Source organism: Sycon ciliatum, chromosome 13 (genome assembly GCF_964019385.1).
Source record: "Sycon ciliatum chromosome 13, ocSycCili1.1, whole genome shotgun sequence".
Lineage (NCBI taxonomy): Eukaryota > Metazoa > Porifera > Calcarea > Leucosolenida > Sycettidae > Sycon > Sycon ciliatum.
This window is the reverse complement of record NC_088655.1, coordinates 4222248-4239906: the sequence shown is the minus strand read 5'-3', so window position 1 is coordinate 4239906 and position 17659 is coordinate 4222248. Positions and strand designations below refer to the sequence as shown.

The 17659-nt window shown below is 48.6% G+C and overlaps 1 protein-coding gene across 2 annotated transcripts; it reads left to right on the top strand.

Annotated features, from left to right (window-relative positions):
* Positions 1–1859: 1859 nt before the first annotated feature.
* Positions 1860–17201, top strand: LOC135829405 (uncharacterized). Of its 2 annotated transcripts, none has more exons than XM_065341813.1 (10): positions 1860–2428; positions 7234–7362; positions 7751–7930; positions 8311–8455; positions 8768–8934; positions 9827–10003; positions 10786–10911; positions 11480–11818; positions 12475–12681; positions 15986–17201. In XM_065341813.1, exons 1-10 carry the CDS (start codon positions 2329–2331, stop codon positions 16558–16560), a joined length of 2145 nt encoding a protein of 714 aa, XP_065197885.1. In that variant the 5' UTR covers positions 1860–2328; the 3' UTR covers positions 16561–17201. The 2 variants fall into 2 exon arrangements, with proteins under 2 accessions (XP_065197885.1, XP_065197886.1); XM_065341814.1 differs by lacking the exon at positions 1860–2428 and adding an exon at positions 5504–5616.
* The last annotated feature ends 458 nt before the right edge of the window (positions 17202–17659 follow it).

The window sequence follows — 17659 nt, the reverse complement described above, 5'->3', positions numbered from 1 at the left end:
GTTGCGAGCGAAGAGTCGTGCCCGTGGTTCAAAGAGCCTGCACTGTTCTCCAAATGAGCAGTCCGAAATATTCCAAGTTCGCACCAAAACATCACCATGTGGCAGGCCACTGGAGTCTAAGCGAATCTAATCGGTATGGAACAACATTTAGAGCACTCGCATCACTCTTCTCCATTTTGGCGACCCTGCTCTCCAGCGATCTGATAATTCGTCAGCCTCGTCTGCAATAGCTGCTGCTTCTTCATCAGTCGGAAACTCAGTAACGCTCACTCTTGACGGGCCCGCGCGGCCATTTCTTCAGCTGAATACCGAGGTTCTCAGCCCCAGACCGAACTCATGAAGGTCAGCCATGGCTGCATCCTCACTCTCACAAGGAGTTACAGGTCTTCGGGGTCGCTTGCACCACCAAATATCAGTCGCCAAATCATTTGAAATAGCACTGACACTATTGCTTTCACGCACTCCTTTTGACCTAGCTGCACGCTATGACGTTGCAGAGGGTGTGGCGCGGCCGCATGACGTCATGGCGCAGCCCCCGAAACTCAGTTTTTCAAACGGAAATATCTCGAGAACGCTTTGTCGGAGACACGTGGGACCAACACCATTCGACTCAGCGCCCGAAACTCTACCAACCCTGAAATTTAAATTTTTCACCGGACTTCCCCTTTAATAACTTATAAGACATTAAGAGTGTATGGTTTAATAATGTACTGAACTCCGTTGGTTGCTGTACATGTGCTCTTGACACGTTGAGTCTTGACACGTCCTCGTCACACTGTACTGTGGTGTTAGGACGTGTGGACGGCTGAGCTGTCAGTATGTATCTGACTGATGAGCACGATGGCTGGGATGCTAGACAACGTAAAACGAAAACGTTCTCCATTGCAAGAGAAGGCACAGTCCACGACGTGATCAACTAACATGTCAGTCCTCCACGGCGCCATCAAAGCCCTACCAAATCTCTGCTGAGTTGCGACCCTAGCCGTATACAGGTGGTTACTAAGGTGCGCAGGTTATGTGCTCTGGAGACGGAGTGATCCTGAGCGAATCATCAGATCGACACAAGAGTAGAAGAGGACTTAGGTCAAGTTAGGAGTGGACGATTTAAAGATGTTAGTGAATATTAACTTACTTCTAGAGTGAATCGGAAGTCATGGCCACTATGCATCCTTGCTAATACTAATATCAACGTTTAGGGTACAGTGATGTATAGGAATAGTCCATCCACTGCTGGCTGATGGCCCGAGGTAGCACGTAGATCGTTGTCTACTACAGTGGTAGTCAAAAGTCTCGAAACCCTAAGGCTTAGGTGAAACGGCAAAAGTACAGCACAGCAATAGCAATAGCAGCAGCAGTCGACTGTTGCAAGCAAGGGTCGCACTGCCCTAAATAGTGTCGCTGCACAATACCAATACTGCAATAGCGCTTGCGTTCAACTAACTTACATTAATCATACACACACGGCTGGGCTGTTTTAGGTGGCCACGTGGTCGCAAGCATCACATAAAAGTTGTAACACATGCATCGGCCCTTGCCAGGCACCGGTAGGCTACTCGGCTTATCGGCAGAAACACTACCGTCTTAGTGCTGTCCAATCATGTAGCTGCACTGCAAATGCAGCGCAGTGCTCACCACTGCAGCCATCTCCCATTCCTGCTTTCCAATTACTCAACGACTGTATTATGCGCTACTATTGGAGCCCAAACTGGAATCTAGCACATAGATATTGGCACTCGTTTGACATGCACCAATCCCTTCCTATGAAAGTGCGATATGATGAGGAAGGGCGATCACACGCTCTGCTCAGCATGCACTTGAAGTATTTTGTCAGTTTCACACATGCCTGCCTAGCGTCTTGTGCAATTCGTTATCGCTGACCGCTGCTGCATTTGCACTTACAGTAACCTATCCCTGGTGGAAAAGGAGGCAAGGAAGATAGTTGGCATCGCGTGAGACACCGTGTCATGTGTCAGAACCTACATTGTGTGACGTAGCAGTTATATCAGTTTCTGCGTCGTGGTTTAGAGCTAGCCTAATAGTAATACTAGTATTAGTAATACTGAACATCTTTCTTGTTGCTGCATGTGCCAGCACCTGCAAGGCCTAACCGGTCTAGCTAAAAAGCTCACTTCGACTTACCAGCGGACACGAGGGCACATGCTGGTGACCGACGGGACAAATGAAGTCTCTTCTGCCAACAACCGTCTTCGCAGACCCAACCCTGAACGACTGACAGCCACAGTTCGAGCAGAATGATGTCTATTGTCACAAAGGACCTTCTCTGACACAAGTGTGCGGTGGCGTTGAAGCGCCAGGATCGACAAAACTATGGCGAGGAAAGAGGACCTGTTGGCCTCCTGTGTAGCTTCGTGGATTCTCCTCCTTCTACTGGGTGCTGTCAACTCTGTGTCCGCAGCGGCCACTCCAGGTAAGTGCTTCTGCCAGTGCAGAATTCACCGCTTCATTTCCTACCGAGAATTTCATGTCTCACATCCTTTCACAGGGCACCTTATTGTAGTCCTTGTGTCTTGCGCGAGGATATCTTAAATTGGTGTTTGATGAGATATTCATTGGTTGTGAGGAACGGATGCGAACGGGAAAGGCCTGAAGAAGACATTGACTGTCACCACCAGGACTCGAACCAGGGACAATCGCTTGAGGCCAGCGATGCTCTAACTAAGTTCGGTACATGCATAGTGTAGGCTGTAGCTGTCATCCCAGCAGAGACCGTTCAACTTTTTCTTCAGACTTATTAATGGGATTCTCTGGCACGATTGGGTGTTTTGTGGCTGCTTGAACTCGTGAATATCATTTCCGCGGATTTAGTTTGATAGACGTGTCGCGAAGCCTGTCGTTCACATGACTGTATCAAAGGAGGCGAAACCGCCTGTTTGTGGTGCGATGTACAATAAACTTCAACAGCAACCTTCTCCCTGCAACGAAAACAGTCACTAATGCTGCTACCGTTCAACACTGCCGTCAGACTCGTCACATACTGTAGTTATTGGCTTCGTTCTCAAGTTCACTCACATGTGACATTACCAACAGAGGATACATGCAGATACCGTGTCAAGTGCAGCTAGCCCCAGTTTCCCTCACAGTTTTCTATCATTTTCTTGAGCTTTTATTTTAACCCATCAACCAAAAAACGAGCAGGGTGCCCAAAAAAAAGAGAGCTATTCGTACCGCCATCAGCATGATATTCTTCTGCTACTTTAGCTGGAGAAGAAAATAGCTGTCACGTGACTTGCCATTCAGTGCCCTTTCACAGATAGAATGGATACTGCTCATGACACCCTTGCAGGCTATCTAACGTTTTCGTCGCCAATATACGGTTCCCACCTCTGTGTCAGGTCAGCGTAGTGCTTAGCATTATAGCAAGGCCACAACTGGGACAAGCAATGCATAACGCACCAGATGTTTGGACAAGTAGAATGGGGCCTGTTGACAGTGACATCGCCAGCTGATTGAACGTGGCTTCTTGCTCCTGGATAAGATCAAGGGTAGGAACTATTGCGCAGGTCGTCGGGCAGTACATGTATGTGTGCGACGCTTTTGATTATTATCACTACTGCATTATGAGACACCACCTGAGTGAGGCTGGGCGTGAGTTAAAACTCTGGTCGTGATGCAGAGGCGACTGGCACCTGGAGTAGTGCAAGTCGTGCAAGCAAGCATCGTGGCTGGGCAACATGTTTACGAATTTCGTACTTCAAGTACAGGTATAACCATTCCCTGTGCTGTGTGGGAGTTATGGTTGTGATGTTGAGGCGACTGGCACCAGTGACCTGAAGTAGGGCAACTGGCGAAGTCGTGCAACCAATCATCGAGGCTTGGGCAACAATTACATTGCACTGTACATGAATAGAACTATTCACTGAATAGAAAATTACTATACTGTACTTCGCAGTAGCTCTACTCTGCTTTGTGGTATTCTCCCAACTCGCCAGATAGCCCAAGATGTCCTTTCCTTGTATTCTACACGCAATCCATAAAATACAAATACAAATACAAATCTGGCTAGGCTTGGGTCGGGCCGGATGGTTGCAGCTGCACCACCCATACTATCCGTGGACATTCTGCATGCAGGAGTCCCGACCGCGATCCAGTGTACTGTACTGTCTGTACTGTAGATCTACTGCCACACACGAGTAGATCTACCGGTATTACACTCAACTATCTGTGCTGGATGTAGCGCTGCTACTGTGCTACTGCTAGCAATCCTAGCATGCATTGATTGTTCTCAGCAGCGCATGACCGCATGTACATGTAGATCTACGGCCGTAGATCTACGGGTTTCCCCACGCGGCCCACGGCCACGAAACGTCACGTCAGAACATGTACATGTACATAAAAAAAGAAAGGAAAAGAAAAACCAGTCGATCCAGATCTACTAGTATCCGCGATCCGTAAAAAATACCACCGTAAATCTACCTACAAAATACAAAATACAATGCGTTTATCCGCTAGTAGGGATCTCAGCGCGTGCACTGCGCATGCAGTTCGCGCATGCAGCCAAACGCGCATCAGAAGTGGCATGCAGAATTTTTGCCAAACACTGGCTATTTTTTGCAGAAAATTGAGACCTTGAACGAAGGAGAAATGGCTGAAATTTCCTTGCAAGGAGATGGTGGTTACAGGCTACCTGCTTACCAGAATGGGATCTTGTTTGGTATGTTGGCCGCCCACGTGTTCTGGAATCGATTTGTAGTTTTCGTTGGAAGGCGCGAAGCCGTTTTCGTTCCAAACGACAGGGTTCTTTCAGAGCGGAAAATGGCGACCATGCCGATCGTTGCCACGATCTCCGAGTTGAAAATCTCTGGATTTAACCGGGGAAAAGCTCTGGATTCAACGGTAAACCCGGCAGAAATACTTGATGTTGGATGTTGAGAGTTTGCAGAAAATTTGACCGAAGCGTTCATGCTCCACGTGACGGTGTTCGTTCTTGTGAATTTCTGCATTTCTGACATATCGCCGTGCATATGGGCCGTTGTTCCAGAGACATCGATTGTCAGGTGTGGACAGGGTTTTGTTCGAGTAGTCGTGTGGAGACGTGGTTTGGTTCTCACAGGCAACAGGAGCGGCTCCTCGGGATGGCGAAAGCCAAATCTACCCAAAGCCGACTTCACGATCGCCGATCTTCTGGCGGCGCATTTTCACTTATGCTATGCAACAAGCGGCACAAGCTGTGGAAATCGTCAGATGATATTAGCCTATCAGTGTGCCCAGAACTTCTAGTGACTCTACTGAAGCATTAGCTTGAGTAATCTTTCTTTCTAGCCCTCTCTTTCTCTCTCTCTCTCCCTCTCTTTCTCTCTAAAAATGTTCCAAACTTCAAAATCTAGGTCGAGCTGCATCGGGGAGTCGTCAAATACCGACTCACTGAGCTGGTTTTTGGCGATCGCCATTTTCTTTCAGTCTGCCATCGCCGCGTTGAAAAATCGATTACATCATTGAATGCGCAAAGCCCTGCGCAGTGTCCGCGCTGACATCCCTACCGCTAGCATTATTATATCAATCAGGACCTGTTTGTTTTGCGAGGCGGTAGCTCGCTCGCCTAGTGAGAGAACTGGAATGGCTTCGGGACGACGCGATGGAGTCTGGCTGGACCTTTCGGTAAAGTTTGCTATTATTACAAGATTCATTCATTCGCGTAGTTTTTCTTTACACAAAACAAAGATCTGATGCAGGAATGGTCTAGCCGCGCCGAGACGCTCGGTAATGCTGGGCCAGCTCTCTAGAGATGTCAACTTTCTAGGGAGTCAGCTGGTACTTGAAGGTCTACAGTACTTGCATGACATGCTAAGGGTGTGTGCAGGCCAGAGCAACGCCACACACTTGCCAGAAGATGTGGAGGGATGATAGAAAGTTTTCTAAACAGTTTGCTGTGAGTGTGATATCACAAAATGAAAAAAAGTGACAACACCATTGCACAGACGGAGTGAAGGGATGCACATGGAATATACGCGAGAAAAAAATGGTCATAATTTTTCGTAGATATGGGCCTCGTTTCACGGGCTAAATAGACCAATGCATCGTATAATAATTATCGTGAATGATGACTGGCATACAATATAGGGGAAATCACCCTTGAAACCTCTGGAAACCTTTATCACTGGTACGTAAATTGGGGAGCATTACTACATGTATATACGATCGTAAACATATGCGCTAGGTACCATGGTTACTGGACATGCACTGTTTAGATCCGGCCACCGGAGTAGCCAGCCACACTGGGTACATGGCTGTAGCTAATGGGGTTTCTCGGCACTTGTACCAGTGGCTGTGAGACTTATCCCCATCATCCTCACCATTAGGCGCTGCATCTGCCGCTAGGGTTTACGGGGTGTTAGCGGCCGTCGTGAGTTACCTTCGGGCACGGACACGATAATTTACTTTACTTTACCGGAGCTCTTCAGCAGGACTGTAACATGCAGACCAAGACCTGCGGACTGGAGCCTGCTCAGGAACCAGCCCGGGCAATCTAACTTCATAGGCGATTTTGGGAATTTCTCGCCTTCGGGAGAGGCAGCACTAGACGTAGTGAGCACACACGGTATGAACGTGCCACGTCCTTCTCCTGGAATCAGTATTGAAACAGTAGGGCATCCCGCAGTTGGGGCGAGAAAGATACCATTGCATCAGGATGAAATGTGCTGATATTGAAGAAAGCGTCTTGAGTTCGGTTACAGAAAGCACGAGGACGTAGAGGTGAATGGAGTTTTTACTGGGTGAAGTCACACTCACGCTGCGGGCGTGATCATAGCTTCATGGCCTGTAGCCTGCTGGATGCCCGGTCAAGTGGTGTTAGTCTGGGGTGGTTGCAGTGCTTCTGTTGTGGGAATTGAAGGGGTGATGTACGTGCATTAATGCCCCACGAACGTGTACACCCATTTTTTGAAAGCTAAATGGCCAGTTTTAGAGCCCGTTTCATTGGGTAGCGCTTTGCCACACAATTGTCGTACCGAAGCTTTTCAATTCATAAGCCCGAGAACTGTGTGATCTGAATTTGATTTAGTTGAATCCACTGAGTATCCTGATGTTCTTGTTGTCCATCAGGCACACAAAGGTGACAGATTATCTTGAGGGAAACTCCGACAATACCAATGAAAGTGACTACTCAAGCTTTCGGACTTCAATTCTGGGGACTTTTAGTGCAGATCCATGTGCCACGTTTCGTACCAATGTTCATTATTATTTTCTTGTGTGATCTCTCTCCCTTGTCACTTACAGGAGAAACACCAACGTTTGTCATCGAAGCATGTCTGCAGGATCAAGGCAATTTCTCACAGGTGCTCAGCCACAAGTTGGCCGCCATCTCGGAGATCATGCGCCTGTCTGATGCACAGCGCACTCCCGCCGGTGAGAGCTGTGGCTTTGGTGGAGCGTACTTTATACTGGTTTCTTTGGCCTCTTGCACGTCATCACAGCACATATGTTGGGAATCATTTGTTTATATTTTTAAGGCAGAAAGAGTAAGCCGCCTCTCTTACACACAAACCACCCCAAGTCATTGTGATTTATCTGTACAGAGATGTTAGGATGTGAATCGCAGGGCGAATATCTGATCTATTTTTACTAAACGAATATTGCTGACTCCGGAAAATACGATATTCAACATCCCGACTCTCATGATAGGACCCAGGTGGCTGTGTGGGGTGTTTGAGGTACAAATTACGTCATTGCGTAATGGGCTTATTGAGACAGAGCGTTGCCTGGATGCTCTGTATGCGTGTCATGTTGCTTGCAGCGTGCGCTGCTGCGTGTGCCTCGCTGGGCTTTCACCACGCGGGTATTCGCAATGACTGGGAGTGCTGGTGTGGCGAGGACACGCGCTACACGGCCGAGGCGCAGTGCAACAAGTGCCAGGGTGACGACAAGCTGCTGTGCGGTGGCCTGGGCGTGATGGCACTGTACGATTTAGACCATGGTAAGTCTTGTGTCCGGTCTGCAAGGCACGCAGGAGTTCATTGCGGGACAAGATAAGGACTAATTTACTTTTACAAAGAGCATGCACGTATACTACAGATGAGGGAGAGAGAGACAGTACGGAGAGAGACAGTATGGAGAGAGACAATACGGAGGGAGACAATACAGTGACAAACACTGTTCACTACTGTAAGGGCAAGCGGCTTCAAGTAATGGTTCGTGTGCATAGTCTGAGGATCTCTAGCATGTGAATGAGATCCCTGTACGTCATGCTTGCAAGACTGAACATGTCATTTACTGAAGTATTTCTCATTCTCTGCCTCTCTCTGCCCCCCCCCCCCCCCTCTCTCCCTCGCTCTCATTCATTGTGTCTTATTTCAGAGTGGCCGAGTTTCCGATACAATGGCTGCTTTCGTTACGAGACAGCCCAGGACATTTCCAATCTCTTACCTCACACCCAGTGGACTACGTCCGAAGCAGCTCACTGGTCACATCAGCTGCGTCAACCGGCTGTCTGTGTCAAATGGTTAGTACCATAGGGAGATGGTGATGTGGCAGATTACTCTAATTTCAGAAATTTATGTGCTCACTATTTTCGGTATGAGGGCAAAAGGCCAGGTTAGGTGAACATAAAATTTCGGTACAGAGAAGTAGCTCCCTATTGGATTACGTGTGTTAGAGTTTGTTCGGTGAATTGAAAGTTCAGGTATGAAACAAGTGCACCGAAAGTACCGAAAAGAAAAGTACACCGAAAAATTGTGAAACTACAGTAGACCATTTGAGACACATCAAACTGAAGACGCTGGATGGTGTTTGGTTGTGTGTGCGTCTGTATCAGGTGTCTGGAAAAGGGGTTTCGCTTCGCCGGTTGGACTCACGTCTACGAGTGCCACTGCGGCCTGTTCGTGCCAGACGTTACCGAGGCAACCTGTGATCCGTGCTTTGCCGACCGACGTTACCTGTGCGGTACCAGAACCCAGATTGCCATCTATGAGGTGGTCCAGGGTAAGTGGCTGAGCAACGGAGCGGTGAATAAAACAAGTAGAGTTAACGGTATTTACGGCCGCATCACCTGGCGTGTTGAGGAACACATCAAGCAAATACATTCGCGCGGGGAATGACACACTGAAAAGCCCATTTCAACATGTGCTTGTTTTTTTCTCCTATAGCGCAGGCTGAACTGCACCCATGTATCATCAATTGGATACATGTATATGGGTGCAGCACACAGAAATTAAGCTGAGCCTGCTACTGCTGTGGACATTGAAATCCGATGGGATAGCCGGTGCCGGCACCGTTACTGCTTTTAGCGCGTACACTGCACTGTAGTTCACATGCACACTGTAAGAAATGGACCAGCAGTGCTCGCGGCTGCAAGGCCAGCGCTCTGTGGCCGCTTGACTTCACAACGGATTTCTATGTCCGCTACAGCAGCAACACGATAATATTTACTGATCCTCTTACATGTACATGTATGTGCTAATTGGCTCTGAAAAGGGGAAATGAATTCCCTTTCCTTTTTCAGTCCTTCTGCCTGAATGGCCATGATATGAATGTCTGGGCACTATACTGTTGCAGTTTTGTAGACCTGAAGGATACCTTAGCATGTTCATCTCTGTCTCACTCACTTACTCATTCACTCTCTCATTTTTTCTCTCTCTCGCTCATTCTCATTTTTACTCTCTCTCTCTCTCTTTCTCTCTCTCTCTCTCTCTCTCTCTCTCTCTCTCTCTCTCTCTCTCTCTCTCTCTCTCTCTCTCTCTCTCTCTCTCTCTCTCTCTCTCTCTCTCTCTCTCTCTCTCTCTCTCTCTCTCTCTCTCTCTCTCTCTCACTCTGTCTCTCTGCTCTCTTTCCTCCCTGTTTCTATTCACCCTTCTCTCACTGCGTCCATGCATAGATCCACCGAGGGCACAGATATGCGGTGGTGAGAATCACACAGCGGTGGCGGGCTATCCCATCGGCTTGCACTGTACGGCGGACGGTGATAGTCCAGTGGTTGTTGCCTGGCATCGTATGCGGGGCAACGACAAGAAAGCACCTCTTGGGGATGCCACACATATCCTGGCAGTGACAGGTATGGGCATACATACCTGGTCATTTTCTCTTTTGGAGCATTGTTTTTAATCCTCCAGCTTCACTCGTTGTTGATTGACTAAATCACTTTGCATTTATTTCATCTTTCCATGCCACATAACAAGGTGCTGCATGGTGAGCCAATCGCTGGAGGGCTAAAGGAAACATGAGATTGTGTTGTAATGACGGGATGTAGAACTGCAAAACGTGCAAACCCCCCCTCTCCGTCTGCGACACACACATGGACATGAGCACATACATGCACACAGGCACACACTCGTTTTCAGCTTTGGCACTGTGTTCGTTCACTCTCTAGTGTTATGCTCTAGGAAGCTGGTCACGACAAGAAAGTCCGGTTTCACCAGTTTTACAATAATTGTTGCACTTTGCCAAAGTATAGATTGTGCGTTGGACGCCCTATGCTTCTGCAAATCCCGGTGCCCATCATGCTGCGCATGTGGGTATGCATGCGCCACTCAGTTGATCCTGGTTTGCGTGCTCGTTGAAAGGCGTCTCTGTCGCGTGCTGCACTTGGGAAAACAATATGGTATTGGAAATCAAGGATATTCTGTATACTCCTTTAAAACTCTGTATATATTTTTTCGTATGCAATGATGTGCATGGAATTTAAATGGATACCGAAACCATGGTTAATGTACAGAATGTATAGCTGATACTGGTTGTTTGTGTAAGAATGTTTTGTGGATATCAATGGACTTAATGCTCTTGATTTGCAGTAATTTCTGTTGTTCTTGGTTTGCTGTTTGGTTTGTTGTGATGCAGGTGATTTGACAATTCACAACGCGAAGAAGTCCGACGAAGGCCTGTATGTGTGCGAGGCGAGCAATGAGAATATGCTGAGCAAGTTGCAGAGATCGCACACCCAAACCGCTCGTCTAACTGTTCAATGTAAGTAAAATTTAAAAGAACCTGTCGCAAACCAACGCTCAAGGGACCGAACCCACTCTCAAGGGACCAAACGTGTATATTTGCTTCAGGGAGGTGCCCTCAGCACATAGAGGTTGTAGTGATTTGATTGAGGATGTTTGCTACGGGGGATTCTTGTCCTCTATGTGAATGTGGGTTTTGTGAAAGGTGCCCTTTGTGAGAGGTGTGTGAGAGGTGTCCCTTGCTAAAAGGTGTCCCTTGCTAAAAGGCGTCCCTTGCTAAAAGGCGTCCCTTGCTAAAAGGCGTCCCTTGCTAAATGGTGTCCCTTGCTAAAAGGTGTCCCTTGCTAAACGGTGTCCTTTGCTAAGAGGTGTCCTTTGCCAAGATGTGTCCTTTGCCAAGAGATGTCCTTTGCGAGAGGTGTCCTTTGCTAAGAAGTGTCTTGTGTAAGAGGTGTCCTCTCTGAAATGTTACCTTTGCATAGTTTATGAGAGATACACCCGTACATCGACGAATAACTTGCATACGTTTGTGTCTGCGCATGTATGTGTCTGCGTAATGTATGTCATTGTTTTGTGTATGTGTGCAGTACCGCCAACGGCTCATCTCAGTCTGGACAACAATGGCAAAACCCTACTGTACGGTGAGACGGCAGTGCTGAGATGTCAGGTTAAAGGTGACGCACCACTCATCGTGCAGTGGTTCTTCAAGGGTAAACGGCTCGACCCCAGCTCATCGGCCAAGCACATCGTCCGCAACCAGATCGGCAGTGCTGTCGTCTCACTGGAGGTGTTCAACGTTAGCTCTCTTGATCTTGGCGAATACGCTTGTGAGGCGACCAACCCAAAGATTATCCTGCCTCAGGCACGTGTTCGTCGTCACAGCATGGAGCTAACGGCTCTAGATAACACTGTTATCATTCCCAAATGTAAGTGCATGGTTGGCTGTTTTCCATTGGTGCTTTGATTGTAATGAGCAATGGACTCGAGCGACATGGATGCATTAATCTGAAGGTACAGAGTAAATGGCTGGAGGACAAGGAGAGAGAGAGAGAGAGAGTGTGTGTGTGTGTGTGTGTGTGTGTGCGTGTGTGTGCGTGTGCGCGCGTGTGTGTGTGTGTGTGTGTGTGTGTGTGTGTGTGTGTGTGTGCGGTCAATTCATCAGCCTTGCAAGCTGTTGAATGGTGTAATCCCAGCACAAGTTGCTATGTCTAACATAGCTGTTCGCTATCATCGCTTCCGCGATGGGCATGTCTGAGGTCTGAGGTGTGTGTGTGTGTGTGTGTGTGTGTGTGAGAGAGAGAGAGAGAGAGAGAGAGAGAGAGAGAGAGAGAGAGAGAGAGAGGGAGGGAGGGAACGAGGGAAGGAGTGAGGGTGGGTGGGAGGGTGGGAGGGAGGGTGGGAGGGAGGGAGAGAGAGAGAGATAGGGAGGGAGGGAGCGAGAGAGTCAGAGACAGAAACAGAAATACTGGCACTGCGTGGATGAGGCCAATGTCCGTGTTCGCTGGCATCACTACAACTGCTGTACGCAAAGCATAACATTTGTCTTTACGCTTGTGCACTGTTCCTTGTGATCTCCATGCAGATATGCAGCCACCATCAGATATGACAGTCAGCGACTCGCAGGACGTGGTGGTCAAACAAGCCGGTGTTGGTTTATCCGTCGGAGTTATCGTGCTGGTGGTAGTGCAGGTTTCTCTCATCCTGCTCATCCTCACCGTAGCCATTTTCTATCGTTACAGGAAGTACAGGGACGAGAAGGACCTGTATAACGTTAATGCAGATGTCAAAGGTAAGGCGAGTGGCCGCTGTGTAATCTAAGACAGAAACATCTGCGTGTGTGTGTGTGGGGGGGGGGGGGGTGCATGTGTGTGTGTGTGTGTGTGTGGGGGGGGGTGCATGTGTGTGGGGGGGGGGGGGTGCATGTGTGTGGGGGGGGGGGGGGGGGAGGGGGTGCATGTGTGTGCGCGCACGCGCGCGCGCGCGCGCGCGCGTGTGTGTGTGTGTGTGTGTGTGTGTGTGTGTGTGTGTGTGTGTGTGTGTGTGTCCCATATGGTGCAGTGGTATGTGCAGTCGATTTCCAATCGAGAGGTTGCGGGTTCAATTCCCGACGATTATGGTCGCACACGTCTTTCTTCTCTTTCTCGGACTCTTCATGACTTTTCTTTCATTCTCCTGGGTGGTTACCAACAGCCAGTGTATGCCGGAGTATGTGGTGTGGTTGTGTGTAGAAAAAAAAATGGAAAAATGAAAAATAGGGATTCACTGGCCAGAAAAAGTCACTTCAAACAGCTGTGTGGTGGATACCAGGCTAAAAATAGTGGCGGTCAATTCATCAGCCTTGCAAGCTGTTGAATGGTGTAATCCCAGCACAAGTTGCTATGTCTAACATAGCTGCTCGCTATCATCGCTTCTGCGATGGGCAGGTCTGAGGTGAGGTGTGTGTGCGTGTGTGTGTGTGTGTGTGCTAGTTCGGTTGGTGGGTACACTTATGCCAGATAGTGTTGGGCCTGTTGCCAACGGGCTCGGCTGCTTGAAGGTGTATTGTTGTACCTACCACCTTTGTTGGTTTCAGGGTTCATATACTTTCTGTTTGAAGTATACATACCTGTTAACCATGGACTGCTTCTGGCTAGATTAACTCTTGTGTAATCAATGGTGCTAGTGAAGCTTATATCAGATCCACTCTGATTTAGCCACCCACACTAGTACCAAGTATTACCTTCACTGGGGGCAGGGGTACCTGCAGTTGGATCCCGGGACGGATACCCTGATGCCGTCAATCCTTTTTCTGCTCCTTGTCCTCACCCACTTACTGAGGTGTGGTGAGCCCATAAGTGGGATCATTTCAAGTCCACCCTAGTTTGGGGATTTCAGGGGGTGTCGGCCGTTGGGTGGTTCAATGGCCAATTGAGTCATCTTTCCAAGATTCCTTTTGAGTCTCTCTCCCCTCTCCCGGGGAGACCCACGTGACCAGTTTTGGCAGTGAGCAAGTACAAGTACAAGTGTGTGTGTGTGTGTGTGTGTGTGTGTGTGTGTGTGTGTTGGGGTTGGAAGGGGATGTGCAGGGCTTGTTCTATTCTATCCACTCATGGCAAGAGTATGGAGAGAATAAGAGGGGACAGCTAACAATGGACTGCTGAGCAACGTTCAGGCTAAAAAGATCACCAACATGTAAAATAATCTGGTAGGCTTGGCACAAGGCTTCAAAAAACGCTTGTCTATTATTTTATGTAGCACTGCGTATTCAGTGTTTTATAAAATGCTGCTCAATGGAATTGGGATCAAGTGAGTGAAGTATGTGCCGGCCGCTGTGCAACTCTAGACCTGCGAACAATGGGATTTTCACTGGTGCAGGGAGCAAAGATGACTCATTCGGTCGGATTTCATTGAGCAGCACTGTACAGTAAACCTGTAAGTAAAGACCACCGTGACTAGCGACCAGCCTGCTACTACAGACCACCGTGACTAGCGACCAGCCTGGTACTACAGACCACCGTGACTAGCAACCAGCCTGGTACTACAGACCACCGTGACTAGCAACCAGCCTGGTACTACAGACCACCGTGACTAGCCACCAGCCTGCTACTACAGACCACTTTGCCAGGCACGGACGGTCTCACATTCATATGTGGTTGTGTGGTGCGAACCTCTAACTAAGGACCACCTGCCACTAAAGACCGCTTTCTCTGGCCCCAAGGGGTGGTCTTTAGTCACAGGTTTTACTCTACTATGTGAATGTACAAGTGCAGAATAGGAACAAGCCAGCTTGTGGCTAGCTACATCGCTAGCCTGGTATGGACACCTTTATATTCAGTGCCCAGTATTACTCATACCCCCTCCCCTCTCCCAGGTTCAACTCTGCATTTCTTAGACTTTGCTATGGGATCCGCTGACGGTGGGAACTCACATGACATGTGCCAGTGTTCACACTCAGTGTGCACTGCATCTTTTTATCATGGGATCGTACTTTAAAAAACTGCACTCGCCAACAAAAGGCCACACATGTTCAAACAAAGGGGACAGGTAGCCATTTGCTATTGCTATTACAGTGTGTTGGTCGCTTAGAGGTTGAACCACAACTGACAGCCAAACAGGTACTGTTTTCCTCGAACATATGTCACGCCATTTTTTCAACGAACCCCAAGTTTGAACCAGGCTGACAGTCGAGTGTGACTCATTGCTCTAACGAAGACATTGAAACCGTACGACGAGCACCTGAAATCAGGGGGTGCAATTTTCAGTCGAGGAAAGTCTCCTTTGTGTGCATGTTCACTGCACTGGCCTCTTGCGCATTGAATACTAGTACTGCCTTTGAACTTCCCCTACCGGCCCTGATTATGCGGTGCAGTTGCACCTCGCTTATCCGGCGCTCAGTCACTCGACACGCTAGTCATTGAACAGCACCCCGCTAGCTCCTACATTGTATTCTGACAGTCCCACCCGCAGGTAATTGTGGACAGTTAGCTGCATTCGATTGTGGAAACTGGATCCCGATCCCCGCCGACCAGATCACTTTGATCGGATGGATACAATCGAATGTGCACAACCGATAATCCGTTTCAAGGCCTAGCGTGTTGCTACAGCTCATCCCGTAGTATCTGTACGCATTATGGTGAACCCTTGACCTAGTGTACGCATATTGGGAGTTTTGAGTAGATACGAGTCGTACCATGGAAATGAATCCGTCGAATCCGTCTCTGGGAGGTGGGTTGACTGGATCCGAATCCGTGCTCTCGGGATCCGGATTCGTACAATCGAACATGTACGAATTTGGCGACTCCGAGGCCGGGGCTAACGGATTCGTACAATCGAACATGCCACTAGCATCATGAACGTTACCGTTATGTATGGATTATACCATGAGTACGAGGGGTATACCGCTGGGCACTAATTGCCCCGGCACAGTGTCTGACTTAGTGCGATGTTTAGTTTTGAACCTTGATCCTTGAGGGTGCTGGCGTTCCTACGGATACGGAAAACTCAGTGCAACTGAGTGTAACGTGAACCATGGGTTTTTTAAAGCATTTTTTTAGTCTTGAAATGCCCCTCACTGCCGTGCCTCTCTTTGTTTATCATGTTCTTCCTGCTCCCAGTTAATCCAGTTGCCACGAACAAGAGCAACATCAGTCCACCCATTTCACAGCATGAGCAGCAGTATCTAGATCAGGCCTATAACAGCACACCCCAGCAAGGCTACCCACTACACAACAACCAGCTCGCACAGACAAATCAAGAACAGCAGTTAGCGGCAGCGGCCATGCCAGGAACGCCGTCGCAGGTGCATCCGCACGACCAGCACGGTGCGCTAGCCGACGGCAGCCGTGTCAATCTGCCTCCGGAGCCACGCCGTGCAGTAGTCTACATGGATGACATGGAGGAGAGCATCTGCGAAACACCAAGGCCGCCTCCGCCACCACCCACATCGCTTCCACCGTCCACGTCACACTACCCCAACCAAGCACGTCCGAGGAACGGCGGCACACTACCGCGGGTCAACAGCACCAACACCAGTCGCTGGTCGCTGAACAGCTGGGGAGGCAGCAACACCCTGCCAGGCCATGGCAACGGGGGAAATGCCCATGGCAACGGACACGGGAATTATCCTGCCGACTTCTATGCGTTGCCTCCTGACGGCACGGCAAGCAGAAACAGTGTGTCCAAATTGTGAGTGATGAGGGAGAGCAACGCGTCCAAGGAAGAAGGCGAGTGACACGTGTCGACCAGCGTCTGTTCTTGCTGTGTGTGTGTGTGTGTGTGTGTGTGTGTGTGTACATGTACATAATTGTGTGTGTGTGTGTGTGTGTGTATGTATGTTTATGGTGTTGTATGTGTGTGTGTATGTATTCGTGCATGCGTGAGTGCATGCACACGCCAAGATATGACTAACTGTATAAGACTGTTGAAACCTGCGGTATCCTTTGCAGTGCATTTTAACTTGTCATCTGTTATCACTGGTGTTGCATAGATTGAGCAGTACCAGTACCTGTGTCATATTTGTCATGTGTGTTACATCAATCTCTGTTGATGACGACTGGTTAGATTTCACTTCACTGAGATCTCACACGTTTGTCTTCTGATAATCATTGAAATAAGGGGATGCGAAAAGGAAACGGACAACTAAAACTGTTCTGCGCTAGCTATATGCCAAATGTTTACTGTAAATGTGATCCGTTAGATTTCTCACCTGTTGTTGAGAGACATGAAATGTGCCGCATTGTATACATTTGTTTTTAAACCTTTTTTAATCAATGATATTGTGTGGCTAACATGATATACTCATTGCCTTTGACTCCGTGCCGTGAAAACCAATTGTTCTGTATCTGTTTGGTCCGGGTGCTGCGGTGACATTTGTGCTCATGAGATGTTTGAACAGCCTTCAATCTTGTCCTCTAATGGTGGGGCTCTTGGTGCTTGCCGCTGGATTATTCTGGATGTAGGAGACCGCAGTTCCCGGGAGAACGGAACATTGATTTTACTGCTTTCTTCTTCTGAGCAGGGAAAGAGAGACGGTGATGACAATGGCATGTATGCAATGCTTTTACATAGGTTGGCCGGCGTGAAAGACCACTACAGCCAGCAAGAGCACAGAATCCCCCCCCCCCCCCCCCCCCCGGACTGGAATCATAGTACAATAGGCACGTCGTGCAATGAAGTGGTTTGTACCACCAACACCCTACTCAGACACTTGGGTATGGTTGTCACGGTGGGATGTTGAACAGTGCATTGCTGATCCATTGTTGTGTGGTGTGTTGGACAGTGCATGCTGA